Source organism: Eschrichtius robustus, chromosome 15 (assembly GCF_028021215.1).
Source record: "Eschrichtius robustus isolate mEscRob2 chromosome 15, mEscRob2.pri, whole genome shotgun sequence".
NCBI lineage: Eukaryota > Metazoa > Chordata > Mammalia > Artiodactyla > Eschrichtiidae > Eschrichtius > Eschrichtius robustus.
Genome location: NC_090838.1, coordinates 49446946 through 49464429, shown reverse-complemented (window position 1 = coordinate 49464429; position 17484 = coordinate 49446946). Strand labels below are relative to the sequence as shown.

Below are 17484 nucleotides of genomic sequence, written 5' to 3'. Positions count from 1 at the left end.
GGTCAATTATTTCCTTAAAGCCTCTATCCATGTTTCAATATCTCTCACCATCTTTCAGGATCTCACAGATTTTCAGGGTCAGAAAGAACTTAAAAGTCCTTCCCCGAATAAAAACCTCTTATGTTTAAGACAGATTCCATAGTGCATTCCATTTACATTAAACTAGTTAATTTCAGAACATTCGTACTTGGTCAAAAGCTTTCTGCTGAAGTAGAAATTCTGATATTATAGAAGTCTTACAATTTTTTTCTTCCCCTTTCCGTCACACAGCAACAATGGTATATTAGGTACGCAACTTTGTTTTGCTTTCTTTTCATTTGCTTTTCTTTTCATTTGTCTTGAAGTGTACTGTGTGGAGATTTTTTAGTGGGTTTTACTACTTTTCCTTCTACCACCCTCCTAACACTTTATAAGACAGAAGGTTTACATAACTAATACTTCAGGCCCAACTGTAATACTCACATATGACACTGGAGATATATGTTAGAATTGTAACACATGATCTTTTAATAGAAACAAGATCAAGTATAATGAACAGCATTTTTCTTCACATTCTCCAGAAACTGAAATTAATAACCGTATATCACCATAAGCGCTCAATAACATGTATTCTAATGTAATATATTTTGTTCATTCTTTTCCTTGCTATGTATATACTCCCAAGAAAAAAGTATCATAGCATAAAAACTAGCTTTGCAATATCTAATAAATATCTCCATTAAAAACACTTAAAGATTTGCCTCTTCATGAAATGTTATAATTTTTTTCATAAAATCATCTATAGGTGCATAATAAATTACTATTGTGTAATAATATCTTGGCAAAACTGAATACTTTTTCAAAAACTATACTTCTGTTATATATAAAATATTTTGGTATCTGAACAAATTCTATAAAGAAACATATTCTTTATCAAGATTTCACTTACCCAAGTATTTATTTTTGTTTATTTCACTCTTAAAAGACCTAGTTTTCTAAATAGTGTATCTTTAAATCATTATACAGGACTTCCCTGGTGGCGCAGGGGTTAAGAATCCGCCTGCCAATGCAGGAGACATGGGTTCGAACCCTGGTCTGGGAAGATCCCACATGCCGCAGAGCAATTAAGCTCGTGCACCACAGCTACTGAGCCTGCACTCTAGAGCCCGTGAGCCACAACTACTGAACCTGCGTGCCACAACTACTGAAGCCCGCACATCTAGAGCCCATGCTCCGCAACAAAGAGAAGCCACTGCAATGAGAAGCCCGTGCACCGGAACAGAATAGGCCCCGCTCACCACGACTAGAGAAAGCCCGTGCAGCAACGAAGACCCAATGCAGCCAAAAAATTAATTAATTAATTAATTAATTAAAAATTATTATCCAATGAAAAGAGACATGGTCAAAAATAATTCAATATCTGTAAAAATATTTTTACATGATGCTTATTAAAATTGTATCATAGGGATTTAGAGGCTTCTTTTGAGCTTCCTGTTGGTTATTAGCCTTAAAACAAATGCATAAAATCCCTATAAACTAAACAAATTTACGCATTTTTTAAAAAGCAGAAAAACGTACCAAATCTTTATCATCAGTTTGTATGCACTGTTGACTAGTCTCACTTTTTTTTCATAAAAATATTGTTTGATCTAGGTATAGTACATTTTTTAGTGTATGTATTTTTTCTAGTTCTTAACATTAGATTTGCTATAAATATCAGATGGTCTTTCAAAGATTTTGTGAACTTAATATTAAAAACATATCACGGATGATCTACACCTCACGTTGTCAATCTGAATGAAAATGACACCATTATCAGCATCATCACTAACATATTTCTTACATTAGCTGCCAATACTATCAATTAGATATTTCACTGTTATTTTAGAAATGAGCATGTCACAAGCATGTCATTTGCCACTATTTTCTCTGGCTAGTAATAAATTCAAAGTGTTCTTTGACAAAGGACATCAATCAGGAGAGCAAAGAGACCTGAGTTCAAATGTAGATGGAGGCAATTATTAAAACTATAGCATAGAGACAAATTGCTTACCATTCCTAGGCCTCAATAACTCCCTTATCAAGCTGCTGAGAGGATTAAATGAAATAATGCATATAAAGCATTTAACACAGAGCATGGCACACAATAAGTAAAAGATTTTAGCAGCAGTTGATGATGATGATGATGATGATGATGATTTCCTAAAAAAGATTTCAAGAACCATCCCTAGCAGTATGCCCCAGACACACATGACTCATCTGCTACACTTTACCGGAGATTCTTGCTTTCATTCCTTTTTACTGTTCTATGTCCTATGTTCATAGCCTCCATAGTGAGGCTTTGGTAACATTACCTCTAAGAACTTCATTAGGTAGCACTCAGAACACCTACAATGGACACTATGCCCTCCATGAGCCTCTTTCACACATGTTGTAGCTTCTGATTGCTCTTGCTTGATATAAATTTGCGGGAAGCTGCCTTTACTCCACACTAAGCATAGGAGAGAAAAATGGCCAGTGTCTCTGGGGAATAATTAACAAAAGACAGTTTGTTTCATCTTCATGATAAAATACAGCATCCCTATTAAAAGGCAAATTCATCATTCCCAAAAGTTAAATAGAATGACACTTTAAAAGTAATTCCAGCTGATTAAATTTAGGGTTCTGAAAAAAATTTTAATTCATGAATATACTCTGAATCTTTCATTTGATTTTAAAATGTATAAATGTTCATTTAACTTTGAGCCCTTGCCTCTCAGTGTTCTATTCTGAGCTAGTCAAACAAGTGGTAGCAGGCATGCTGGGCTCAATAATACTGCTTCTCATATTTAAATACTCTTTTTCACTTGGATTGCAAATTAAAGACAGTCTCCTGAACACTGACACATTTTCAATGATTGATTTTGCAAAACGTGTTGATTTTTCCTACACTGTTTTGCCTCTGTGTATGTCAACTTTGGCCTTCTTTTCTTGCTCCTTTGCAGTGCTGCTGTCTCTTTGAAGCCATTGTCTGTCTGATATGAAAAATGTACATTAAACCTCACGACTAATTACATAGATAGAAAATTCCTGATCTCAAATATAAAACACCCATGCCCAGAAACTATAACAAAAGCTTCTATGTACAAAACTCTTAATCAAACCTTTCATTCACTTGGATTAAAAGAAATTCCAATAATTTATTTTCTGTTAAAGCTGTCTTTATATCCTTTGAAAAGTGGATTTCTTATGCATGTTACATGCCTATAAGTCAATCCATTTAACATTAAACCCCATCTATTTCCTCCACAAAAGTTTATACTTGCTGTTAGGTCTACTTCAATTAAGTGCTACTCAGTAGAACTGTTTCATTCTAAACACAAAACTATTTAATCGTAATATAATGTCCTTTTCTTTTTTTTAACTCTCTCTGCACTAGGCATTAGCAAAGTAGACTTTCCCCAATAAATCCTATAATCTATGGATTAAGTACATGGCTTCTTGTATTTAAAAAACATACTTGGAAAGAGAATGAACAGAAACTTCTTTCCCCTCGAATTCCCCAAAGTATACAAAACAATGTCTCTAAATCTAAAAGGACAGTGCCTTACACACATGCTGCATGTTTATAGTATATAGAGAACAAAATTTCATCTCAGATAACCTAATTGTTGGGAAAATTATTTTTCCTGAACAGACTAGTTTTAGAGTTAATTTAACCAATCATTTTTTTTTAAGCTATTGTATGCAAGGCCTTGTCTAAGCACTCTGAGAGAATACCTGCAAGGAGTTTATAATCTAGTGTTGATGGACGGTAAACAGTATACAAATGGCAATCTCATATGAAACAAGATAAGCACTGAGAAAGAGCACACTACAGGAAGGAACAAAGAGAGAGTGAGAAAAGCTGTGGCTACTCCCCTGCTTGGCTCGTTAGCATGTCATAATTTTCATAAGGCCTACCAGCCACCATTCGTTTCCACCAGCGATCCTAGCAACAGACTCTCCTAGCTCCCGGTCTACCGAATCTAGGTACCCTACTCGATTAGGCTGTTGCTTGCCTTTTTGTAAGACCAACTCTCTTCTGTCTCTAGTTGTTGTTCATCTCATGCGGTTACCAAGTGCAGGAAATGCATCACATGCCACCACATGACTATTTTGGGAAATCCTGCAATGACTACCAGTGTACCAACTGGCTAGTGCAACCCGGGGTATGAAATCTTAGTTGCTTGAAAATGATGTTTCAGAATGGAAAGATGAAAGGAGGAGGAGAAGGGAAGTAGCCACACTCCTCTTCAGAAATGGCCACGATACCTAAGCAGAGCAAGTCGGAGTGAAGGTCTGCACATGAGCCAAAGCTTAGCATTTCATTGCCTTTGTTGGCTCACGTCACTTCTTTAATTAATGTCACTTTCTCTGGTTTAATATCAGAGCAAGTGACAAGAGTGCTTCTGGATGAATTGTGTTTTCTGAGGACTGTATGGCATACTCTCCCGCAGTCTGACAGAGGGACGTGCCAGTTTTACTTGGCAGTTACAATGCACCAGCTTTAGTTTTAGTAGTTTAATTTGTGGCAGTTATATGTTTTGAATCCGTTGAAGTATTCACAATGGTCTCATGGAATCTGCTCTGTAGATAAAGTTTACACAGTGGAAAAGAAAAAGCAATGGCTATAAGGTGATTATGAAAAAGCTTCTCTTGGCCACAGCTGGTCTTACAGGCATTCTTGTAAATTGAAGAGCATTTAGGGGATATGATTAAAGTGATCACAAGGAATGATGCCCTTTTTTTTTTTTTTTTGCCCAGTTCTGTAGCTGGTGTGAGACGATCATAAGGAATATGATATTTAGAACTCAATTTTATGCAAAATCCATTATTCAAGAAGTGAAGTTTATATACATGATAGACATGCAATGAAATAAATGTTAGAATAGGAAGCTTTGTTACTTATGCATTAAGTTGGTTCTAACATTTTGGTAAACTAACTTTTTATTGATATAAAATTCAGAAGAATTTCTGCATTGAGGAGAAGGGACTAAACTTTTTCCCTTGGTTTGTTAAAGACCTGTCTGTTTCAGGCTGAAGTAATCTGAAGGTTTTTTATTTAGTTTTTCCTTCATCTCCTTTATACCCTTTTGCGAAGCCTCATCAGCTCATGGTGAGAGCTGCCACCAAGGAGTTCCAAACTTTACCTGCCCTTTCTAAATTTAGGGTCCTTTACTGCAGCAGGTTGAAGATCTGGCTTTGAATGCACCTGGCTCTGCTGGAGAACAGAAATATTCATCTCCACTGAATGCATGCTGCTTAAGTGCTGGAGGCACTTGCGGGAGATTAACTCTCATTGGACACTTCAATACAATACTTTCTCTTCCCCACATGAAGTAGTAATTCTCATTCACCAAAGACAGAATTTTGCCTGACAGCCACAGGAGCTCCTGTTTGACTTTCGAAATTAATCAACCTCGGAGCTGGAGGAGAAATGGCATGTCCTTTAACCTTAAGCACAAAAAGCTCTCAACAGACTGTAGTTTTTATATCCCTGGATGGGAGTTTGGGCCCCTGATACTTAAACTTGATGCACATACTGGGTTTCTGGCATGCTTTTGCCCATACCCATCTGCTAGGCTGGCACTGTGCCCATTCAGAAGGTGTGATGCCAGTTTCAATAGGGCATAGGTGCCAATCAAAGATGGGTTTGGAGGGGCAGCATGCAGAACTCAGCAAAAGTCAGCTCTTCTGCCAGAAGATCCTCCTGTTATCATATAATGCCAATGAAGGGCCACATGCTTCATTGCCTGAGATCACATTGCATCTGTAGATGTTTCTGGCCTTCAATGGATGTCTTTCTACGGAACCTTTTTCCTCAAGTATTACTTGATTGGAGATGTTAAAGAAAAGTCTACCTGACTAAATGAAGTCCACCTCTTTAAAAGAAACAATGGAAATCTTCAACAATTTTCTTGAAATAATTGCTGAGTTTTGTGTCTTTCCTCCTAAAATACCCTTTCACATAGAAGACTGCATAGCGTACTCAGCTCACATAATGGAGTTATAAGGGACAAACTTTCTGAAGGAGCACTAACTGCAAAACTACGTAAGCAGTATAAGATCCATAAACACTTTGAATCATTGTTAAATGTGGATGGTGGACAAATTTTCATCATCCAAATAGCTAATTTCTAGTGAATTCTCCCATTTAGAGCTTTAGAGTTTCTTAATTTTCCTTTCATTTCTTTTATATTCCTGTTTCGTAGAAGAAGGACCATACTTCCTACTCTTCTTCCATATCTAAAGAAAAAAAAAAACCCTAAAACACTTCAGAAGCAAAAGTCTATCCTTATTTCATAAGGAAGCCAGAAGCTCCCGAAAGCTGAGAGTTTTTTTATTGTGTGGCAATAGAGGTGAACTCATTGCATGAAGAAGACATTTCCCTAGAGCAAACAGGTTTCAAATTTAAAAACCTTGACCATTGTAAACAGTTATAAGATAGTAACAGGTGCAGTGGAAGAGACATAATATATATATCATTGAAGAACAGAGCAGTTTGTAAATCTTCCCTTAAGGCAAAAGAGTTTGAGAGTAGAAATGTTGAAAATGAAGACCCACAATATAAAATATGTTAAAAAGAAGATCAGACACTTACAAAAATGAAAGAGATAAGAAAAGGCTAAGTAAGCCTTAGAAGAACACTCTCTTTTTATACAAAGAATCCAAACTTTTGCAGATACTTAGATTTCTTAACTGATAAGTAAATGAACACTCTTTCAAAACTCAAAATTAATAGCCGATGGACAACACATACAAAATTAAAATACAACTTCTAGGGACTTTAAATATTCTTGTGAAAGGTACATCAAGTTTATTAAACTCACAAAATCCCAAGTGATCTCTTCCTCTGTTGAGATTATATCACCTATTACCTCTTACACCTTTATCTGAGAACTAATTTATCTTATATACTATAGTTTCTAGTACAAGTTATCCTTATTTCATATTTATTTCCTTCTTCTTTTCACCCGCACAGTATCATCTGCAAAATTTTCTAGTAACAATTGTGGTTCCTAGTAAGCACTGTGTCAGATAAGACTAACTGCTTATCTCAAAGCCTTCTCTATAAAACACTGCCAAAATAACATTTAACACAGCAATATATAATGAAGCAATATATGTTTCAGTAACTCCATTTTGTTGCTAGCATATCATTAGGCTCTTCTGAACACTACTCTGCATACCTTAAAAATCAATCCATTCCAGCTTACTAGAAAGTACAATAAGTAAAAACCATACATGTATAAATAATCTTTTCTATTTCTTCATAAATAGAAGTCTGTTTCTTCATCAGTAAAATACGTGAATTAAACTTTGATAATTTCTAAAACTCCTAGTCATCCTATCCTCTTCCCTCTGACCTATCACCCCCCCAAAAAAAGATTTCTTCTGTTTCTAAAGAGCAAGATTGAGCTGATCTGAGAGGATTACCCAAAAAATGCATGGCAGTCACTTGAAGTCTAAACATTTATCCATGAATAAATGATTGATCTTAATGCTTCAAGAGAGCTAATTTTAGTTATAATAACACATTATTTAGAAAAGATAATGCTATTGATTTATTGTCAATAAAGCATATATAGATTTTTTTAGATGACATCGTGAGAGTTAATTTGTCTCAGTTTTTCTTGTGACTAGGAGTACATCTCTAAGATTATAGGCTGGAGTTAAGGGTAACATCTATTATTATGGAAGAGAATAAAGCAACTGGCTTGTGTGGATTAAGCAGCCCAACCTACCTCCATCTCTCAGGCAAATAACTGTTGAACATCTAGACTGTGCTTGATATTCCAAAGATGCTAAACTGTCATGGTTATGGTCAAATTCAAAAAACTAAAACTTACTTACACAGATAAATCACTTCTATTTGTACTCATATAAGAAGACTTCATGAGTACATGAAGAATTTGGCTGAAGTTTATTACCTGTAATTCTGTTTTTCTAGATTTTTGACTAATTTCTGAAACACAGTATCTTTCATATCTGAAACATAAGATACAGCTTAAATGAGAACTTTTTACTATGTCATCATGGCTATTACTGTAAATTTTAGTGGGAAAAATAGATACAGGTTGGTAAGTAAAATGTCATTCCACTGATTCTCTTATGTTCTTAGTTTTACCACATTTAGTAGTTAAATCCATCACAGTCCATGGCACGACAAATGGAAAAACCCTCCAGTAGATGTCTTTGTCACCAACCTAATCTCCTGTGGCACCAGACACTGAATTTAGAGTTCAACTATCACTGAGAATGGGAAATTCTAAATAAATAAATAAATTAGATTGAATTGCTTATCGAGTTCCAAGTTCTTTAAAAACCTTAATCATCACTATTATTATTACCCCTATCATACAGAATAGAAACAAAGACTCATGAACAGGTGAAAGTCACTCAAGTTTGCAAAAGGCTTAGTCAGGTCAGAATTCAACCCAAATTTGCCTAACACCAAAACCCATGCTTTTATTTGTGCAATTCTCCCTTAGTTTGCTTGGTTCTATGTTAAGCCTAGCAGTAAAGTAGAATTCAAACTCTTAGTTCTCTCTCCTGAAGTTTTAGAAATTTTTTTCACTTATTTGATCCCAAAATAACAGCAATTTTTTCCACCCCCTAAACCAGCTTCCATTCTCCCTTTTCCCCTCCTCTCTTTTCATATACAAAGAAGGAACTTTGCCTTGTATTTAGACTTTTCTTTTCCCTATTATTACTGTTTCTATTAATGCTACAGGCACATTATTTCTCCAAGTCAAGAGTAAATACAAAATATTTCTGCCCCTTCCCCTTTTCTTCTTGCTGACTACTAAGGCCTCGGATATTGATCTCAAAGCTCAAGGACAGCTGTACACACACAATGAGGTAGACACAGTGGTTAGCTTCTTCTCAGTCTTTGGTAACAAATGCTGATGAAATGTCTGCTGAAAGAGTATTATCTGGCAAATATGATGCTTAAAAAGAATGTAGCTGGACACAAAGGTATTAAGGAAACCTGAATTTACCTACTTCTTCATTTATATACAGGAAGTGATGAGAACCATGGTAAAATGCAAAAACATGATATAATTTCATATGGATTTGCTTAGCTTTGAAAATAAGTAAAAGCTAATTTTAATGAAGTTGTTGCTGATGGCATCTCACTGAAGAGCTGATTTTATGATTTATGAATGCCACTTTTGATAGAACAATAACAACACTTGGAACACACAGCTTTATTATATATTCTGAAGTATGGAGACTTTTCCTCAAAACAGCTAAATATTTCTTTAAAGTCCTTCCCCCAACGTGTGCACTTGCTTATATTTCCAGGATCCAGGTTCTGAAATTCAGATAGTAGGGGGTATTTCATAACATATGAAACCTTGAAAATTGTTGCAAAATAAATCTCACTGAGAAAAAAATAAATAAAAAAATATGTGCAGTACTTGGACTGAAAGAAGCAAAGATTTTTCTGTATCTAAATAGGGACAAATAAATCACATGCCTAAGCAAATAAATTCCTTTTTCACAACAGGAACCACACAAGTAGTGAGTATGTATACATATATATGTACACATACATATATGTATATGTGTATAGACATATAATTTAATTTTAAACACGCACTTAAATTTAAATACATATTAACACATATAATACGTACATCTAAAAAAGAGAAAAGAAAGACCATCACAATCAATGCTTTTCTGTAGTTCTTTGAAATTACTCAAATAATTCAAACATTAGAAAACTGAAAGTGTAACTAAGCTGTACAATCCAAGGCTATAGCTCAGCCACATCAGAAATAATTTATTCAACTCCATTTCTCTGACCTTGAATCAAGACAATGTACTAGAGATCCTTACTCTCTGCCATACGAGAGAATTCACTAATTCAGAGTCTCAACCAACACTTACTCTACAAAGAATTCTATTCTCTGTAGATCCCAAGTACTCTCAGGGTCTTTATCTGCACCATCCAACGTGGTAGCCACTACCTATACGTAGCTATTGAGTCCCTGAAATATGACTAGGCACATCCTGGATTTTAAAGACTTTAACTATAAAAGTGAAATATTTCCTTTTTTTAATATTGATAACATATTGGAATTACAATACTTTAGATATATTGTATTTAATAATACATATTATTTAATTAAATTTCACTTGTTTCTTTTTACTTTTTTTTTAATGTGGCTCCTAGAAAATTTTACTTTACATACATGGATTGTATTACATTTCTATTGAACAGTGCTGTCTATGTCACTCAATCTAGTACTTAGAATCATAGCATTTTTCAAGCAAGTTCAAATCCTTTAAATGGGGAAGCTGTTCTTTACTTAACCCATACAATATTTTTGTGTTGGTCTTATCTTTCCAACTAGATTAGACACTCAGGTGATTAATAAGTTACTTACTGACTGAATTTCATCCATTTGTTCAAAACTACAATCTTAATTTTATCAGAAGAGGAGCTTTATCCTTCATGATCCATGAAACATGTTTGTGTGAGAAGGGTGGCAGAATATGCCACCCTAAAATATGCCTCTTTGGCATAAGGATTATTTTGAACTAAAGGCACTTGAAAAATAGCAAATGTAGGGAGAGGCTTCCTCTGAACTCCCTTTATTTGCCTAAAGACAGAGCCTCCAAAAAAAAAAAAAAAAACTCCACTGTTTTAAATTCCCTCCAGGAGCGCTTCATTAACCAGGAAAGACTGACTCATCACAGAAGAGATGAGAAGTTGACATCACTCCCAAACTTTCTTATAAACTATCATAGCCCCCATCTACTCTTCTAAGGGCTACTAATCTTTCCTAAAAATCATTTACTGTTCCTTAAGTGGCCTGTATCCCATCTCCCCTTCCCTTATTAAGACGGTATGTAAGCTCTCAAATCTCACCGTGTTTTAGGGTATTTATTCACTTTTTTTTCCTGATATTACTGTGCACGTAACATTAAAAAGATTAATAAATTTGTATACCTTTTCTCCTGTTAATCTGCCTGTTGTCAGTTTATTTCATAAACCCAGGTATCAAACTTAAGAAGGTAGAGGGAAAGTCCTTCCTTCCCTACACTTTGAAATGTTTAATGTTCTTAAATTCCTTACAGACACAGATATAATGAGTGAATATATTTAGAAGAACTGCTCCTTGAGGACATATTTTTAATCACTAATATTTATCTTATTTTATTCATTAAATCTCATCTTGTAACGGATATTTCTTGATCATTAAACTACAGATACAAGGTAGCCCTGAATAATCCGTTTAAAGTCAGTGTAATTTTTAAATTTTTAAATGTAGTGTAAAAGTAAACTCAACTCAGGTTCCTTACCTGTACCAAAGAACACAAAAACTAAATGAGTGTCTATTTTCTTAATTATCCCAAGATGGGGGCTTCCCTGGCAGCACAGTGGTTAAGAATCTGCCTGCCAATGCAGGGGACACGGGTTCAAGCCCTGGTCTGGGAAGATCCCACATGCCGCAGCGGAACTAAGCCCATGCCCCACAACTACTGAGCCTGCGCTCTAGAGCCCGCGAGCCACAACTACTGAGCCCGAGTGCCACAACTACTGAAGCCCGCGCTCCTAGAGCCCATGCTCCACAACAAGAGAAGCCACAGCAATGAGAACCCTGCACACCGCAATGAAGAGTGGCCCCCCTTCGCCACAACTAGAGAAAGCCCGCGCACAGCAACAAAGACCCAATGCAACCAAAAATAAAAAATAGTAAATAAAATAAATTAATTTAAAAAAAACAATTATCCCAAGATGGCATGTAACTAGTACCATTCTAGATGTACAAGATGTACAATGAAGTTAATTCATTCCATGCAATAGATGCCTTGAGGTATGAAGGCCCAGTTCTCCAGTGAGGCCTAGTTAAGAAAGGACCAGAACCTTGTACTACTTAAATATTAATGATTAAGATTCACAAATGGAAAGTGTTTGTATTCATACAGTTGCATTCTCTGAGCTGTAAAAAGCAATGTTTCCAGGAAAACACTCTCAAAAAAGAACATTAACATTTTGTCTGGCAGACTGTGTAATTATGCTCTGAAAAGACTTCTAAGAGTCATTCAGAAAAACATGGACAACAAGGACTGGGGTCAGTCATGTCTTGAACGCAGACATTCTACTAAACATGATCTTCATACTACTTAGAAAAGTACATTTATGGATTATACCTTATTTCAAAGTTTCAATTTTCAAAATATTATTAAGAAATCACAGTTATAGTCACGTATATAAGAATATTTGGTGAGGGCTTCCCTGGTGGCGCAGTGGTTGAGAATCTGCCTGCCAATGCAGGGGACATGGTTTCGAGCCCTGGTCTGGGAAGATCCCACATGCCGCGGAGCGACTGGGCCCGTGAGCCACAACTACTGAGCCTGCGCGTCTGGAGCCTGTGCTCCGCAACAAGAGAGGCCGCGACAGTGAGAGGCGCGCGCACCGCGATGAAGAGTGGCCCCCGCTTGCCACAGCTAGAGAAAGCCCTCGCACAGACACGAAGACCCAACACAGCCAAAAATAAATAAATAAATAAATTTTAAAAAAATAATAATAATCTGGAAAAAAAAAGAATATTTGGTGATTTATACTTTACCTATATATATCAAACCAAATCCTCCAGAGCCAATCATCTTGCCCAGCACCCACTGTTTTCCTTCCATATCATCCAGGACCTTGCCTTCTGGAAGTGGAACAGGAAGTCTGTATTTCTCTTTTCTTCTTGGTGGCATCACTTCTGTTGGCAGAAGGGGTGAGATAGTGATTAAAAATAAAAACAACAACAAAGAAAACTCCAGTTAAAATACGTTTCTCAAAATGTCTTCCATGGGGCACTTTCCCAGGTTCCCAGAAATTAGGATTCTGAAGTCAACTGGGTTTAGGAAAGCCCACACATTTTATTCAAATTGGAGATTCACCAACATTACAATATTGAAATCTAAGAGGCACTGATGTTAAAAAACAAACCTGCTGAACCGCACTTAACATTTCCGAAATTCAGTTAGGCAGTCAAAATACCTATTAACAGTGCAGAATACACCTTAAGAAATGAGTTAACAATATCCAATGACAAAGAGAAAATAAATTTCATCTATATGAAAATACTCCTTTCATTGAGAATGCTAAGTGTCAAAGATGAGAAGCTCTTCAGTCACTAGGGAAGAAAATACAGCTTTTGACTGGGAAAACATGGACGACGGCAATGTACATCATTACCAAGCCCAGCAACTGACACAGACTAGGTACTACTATCTGCTAAATGAGCAAAGCATTGGGTTTTCATGGATGTATAACTAAGCAGAGCACTAGGCCACTGTGCAGTTTTAGGCTGGCACACTACTCTTTCAGCTTCTTTCTGTTCCTCTATATCCTGTCCTTTCCCCACCCTCACCAAAGTGAAAACTGCCCTGTCTTAGAGATTAATACAGTACTGCCAACCACAAAAGTATGGACTCCACAGTACAGCCATACAACTTTACCCAATTAATTATAATTGTACACAGGTTAGAGAATTTCACCAGATTTTTGAGTCGGAAGAGAAAATTTCTTCGGGGAAAACACACACACAGCATATAGGCCTGAAACTAACTGTGAAAGTAACTGCAATCCTCTAAGTATTTCCAAAGGATTTTTTAAAACTGGTGAGTACTTTTGAAATGAAAGTAAAGTTTTCAATGTATACGCTATCCATCTTCGGAATGAGAAGGTTTCTGTTCCTTTTAGTAGGTTTTCCCTGCTTCACTTACTTTAATCAACGCCCTATCTTTTACTCAGCAGCAACACCACAGGTAGAGCAAAGGAACACAGCAGAAATCTTTAACAATATTCACCTGTCCTCCTCCTAACGCGAACACAAGGGAAGCCAGGAACTTAAATGAACGATGCCCAAAACAGGAAAAGTTTTAACCAGTACTTTATATATACTGACCAGTACTTTATATACTGGGGCCCAACATTTATTTGCTGATTTAAAAACCTAAAGTCTACAGAGAACAACTTTTCAGCAGGGCATAAATTCTCAATCAGTATAGAGAAGACAAACCTAGTTTGGGGGCAACTCTGTGGCATCAGAACTTGAGACCTGAAAGGTGACTGACTATACAATGCGCATTCTGGGCATGGATGCGGAGTTCAAGTTCACAGGAGGAAGCGCCAGCCTCCTCTCAAGGCCAGTCCCCGACACGGACGTCCTGCTGCTTTGGGGTCCCCTCCCAGGGCTGCGATGAAAAGTGCTCAACACGAGTTTCCGGGGACAAACCGCTACCCAGAGTCCTGAACCCGAGCCAAGACTGGGCTTGGGCCGGACATGGCGGAGGACCGTGAGAGCGGAGGCAGGGGCGGGGCAGCGCGGCCCACCACCCGCCTGTCCCCGCTCGCCGGCCCAGGACACCCCCACGCCCGGCCGGCCCAAACCACCCGAAGCTCGCCAGCGTCTGGAGACTCACTTTCCGACTCAAGCTCCCTTTAGACCGACGAAAAGAGAATCCCAATCTCCTTCCCCGCCTCACTCCTCCGCCCCGCCCTCTGGGCGAACGGGAGTTGAAGGGACGCCAGGTTCACGCACTGAGTTAGAAAAAAGCCAAGACCAACCGCGAAAGCAGGGGCCGCTGCCCGTCCGGGGCTGGGGCGCGGCCCGGAGGCCCCGGCGTCTCTCTCTCCGACCGCAGCTCCTCCCCGGGCTGGGGCGCCACGCAGGCCGGGCAGGCGGAGCGCGGAGCGCGGGGCGTGGAAGTGTGGGGTCCCGACGCGACCTCCAGGACCCGGGGAAGAAAGGTTAACCAGGCCCTCCGCGTCCCCGCCGCCAGACCGCGCAACGTCTCCCGCCAGCCTCGCAGGGCCGGGCGGGGCCGCGGGCCTCCAATCCCGCGGGGAGGCGGGCCCGGAGCCGGCGCGGCCCGCGGAAGGGGCCAAACTAACTTCTTGCACCTGCGCCCGCGGCGCAGCGCGCGCTCGACACGGCTCGATCTGGGCGTTGACTCCGGCCCGGGGCCCACGGAGCCTCGCCTGGGCCGCGGCCAGCGTTCTCCTTCAGGCGGCCTGTCAGCGCTCGGAGACGCAGAGACAAAGAGGCGGCGGCGGGTCTACAATCAGATCAGTTTGGTGTGCATTTGTGTAGAAGGAATTTCAGGTCTCTAGTACCATGATCTCGGTACCTAGAGTTTCCAAGTCAATGGGCCGGTCCTTACTGAGCATTTACCCGGGCAGCCAGTCACACTGGCCAGGCTTCTAGAGCAAGAAGCCTGTTGTGAGCAGGAAGGCCTATAACACAGCGTTTAAGTTCTCAGAGGCATATTGGCTCAAGATCCATTTACTAGTTGGATAATCTTGACTAAACGTAATTACTTTACAAAACTTTCCTTTTTTTTTTTTGTCTGTGAAATGGAAATAACCCTAGTTATTCAGGTTAAGAAGGTTTGTTAAAGAAAAAATTATTCCGACCTTTCTTAAAATGGTAAGGAAGACTATTCAAAACTCTTGAAATAGGAGAAAGAGCTATGCTAATTTCCAAATACAGCAAAGAGAAGCGGGAATTTATAGCCGAGGACCTGGGTGGGGGTCAGTGGATGGAAAATTACTAAGAGGAAATATCAGGGGTGAGGAGAGGATTCTGGTTAGATGGTGCTAACAGAATTCTTGCTGAAGACGGGCCAAGGTGATCAGACATCACCTGGGGGGTGGTGGAGGTTGAGGAACTGGATTAGATATGGGGAATGGAGAGATTCTGGCTAAACTTAGCATGATGTTTGCTAAAATTGGACAGTATAGAGAGAACATGGAAGTCCAAAAGTCAAGGCCTATTTGAGGAAGAGTTCAGGGGAACCTAAGTAGAGTTTGGTCAAGGAGCCTAAGTAGAGTTTGTCAGGTTATTGGTTATAAGACTATGATGATAATTAAGTGAAAGAAATAAGTAGTTTTCTAACATATAATAAGGACTCATAGTTAGCTTATAATATTTTAGGTTAGGCAAAACAAATGCTCAGAAAGCAATTCTTAAACAAAACATCAACATCTTATGTGGGAAGTCAGTAATTGCTTGGGATGCAAATACTGGAAGTCAAAATCCTTCAATGACTTTGATGGAATAGGGTTTTAAGACTTCCTACATCTATCAAACTGTCACCAGATGAAAGGTGGCATGAGAAGACACTTTTTAAAAATCTCTCATGTGGATAAAAAAGCATTTTTAAAGAAACTCAATAGTCTATACATAGGATAATCATGCCCCTTAAGATAGTCACTCACTAATATAACAACATCCATTCTTATTTCTATAAGATATATATGTAACAGATGCTGTCGTTTGCCTGTCCAAACGTTTATATGGGCATTATATCTCCCATTCCAAATTTGTTCAGGTTCCTACCCACTCCCCAGGTTACTATCTTTGGGAAGATGCAACAACAGCACCAGGCACAACAGATTACTCTTAAGGGGTCATACATAGCTCCTCTGTTTCATACCTATATATACCTAGTATGTTAGTATCATAGCCCTTTTCCACTGCTATAATAGAATACCACAGACCAGGTGGTTTATAAACAACAGAGATGTATTCCCCACAGTCCTGAGTCTGGCCCAGTTCATGACTCAGTCACATCCCAAAGGCCCCTGCCTCCAAATACCATCACCTTGGGGATTACGTTTCAACATACAAATTTTAGGAGGACACAAACATTTAGTTCATAGCAGTTCGTAAATCCTGTTAGCTCAGCCTTCAAAATATATCCAGAATCCATCATTTCCTACCACTCCTACTTCTATCTTTCTGGTCCAAACCACCATGTCTTTCCTGGATACTGGTAGTACCGTCCTAAAAGCTATCCTATTTCTCACCCTTCTACCCCTTCAGTATATTCACAACAAACAGCCGCATGATCTTTCTAAAAGCTTAGATCATTCCTCTGCTCAAAACTCTTCAGTGACATTCTAATTCACTCATTGTCAGCCAGTCCTCACTATGACCTAAAACAGTGTTTTTCAACCTTGGTACTATTGACGTTTGGGCCAGATAATTCCTTGTTGACAAAGGGGAGGATAGTCAAAAGTGGATTCTCCTGTGCATTATAGGTTATTTATCAACACCCTGGGCCTCTGTAGTACTACAGGTTGTGACAACCAAAAATGTCCCCCAGACATTACCAAAATTTGTAAATTTTGCCAAAATTGCTGCTGGTTGAGAATGACTTACCTACAATGATCTACATGTTTCTGTACCTCCCCCATTTCCTGTTACTTTCTGCAACCACTGTGGCCTCCTTGCTGTTCTCAGGACTATTGCACTTTTCATTCTGTCTGGACCACTCTTCAATCTGATATCTGTATGGCCCACTTTATCACCTTCTTCAGGTCTCCTATGCAAAAGTCAACTCCATGAGCCCTTTCCTAATCTATCTAAAATTTCAACCTACCCACAACACTTCATAGTCCCTTTTCCTTTTTCCCTCCCAGTGCTTAATACTGTACAACAACAACATACTATACTGGTTACTTAT

At 38.5% G+C, this 17484-nt stretch overlaps 1 protein-coding gene across 2 annotated transcripts in view; it reads right to left on the bottom strand.

Annotated features, from left to right (window-relative positions):
* Nucleotides 1-14866, bottom strand: part of VRK2 (VRK serine/threonine kinase 2) — an 89988-nt gene extending 75122 nt beyond the window's left edge. The window contains exons 1-2 of one of the 2 annotated variants that reach the window (XM_068564344.1): nt 14437-14866; nt 12588-12728 (exon numbers count right to left, since the gene is read on the bottom strand). In XM_068564344.1, coding sequence (XP_068420445.1) covers nt 12588-12723 — 136 coding nt within the window. In that variant the 5' untranslated portion in view covers nt 12724-12728; nt 14437-14866. The remainder of the gene's footprint in view (nt 1-12587; nt 12729-14436) is intronic. The other variant, XM_068564343.1, reaches the window with a different exon arrangement.
* Nucleotides 14867-17484: the final 2618 nt, after the last annotated feature.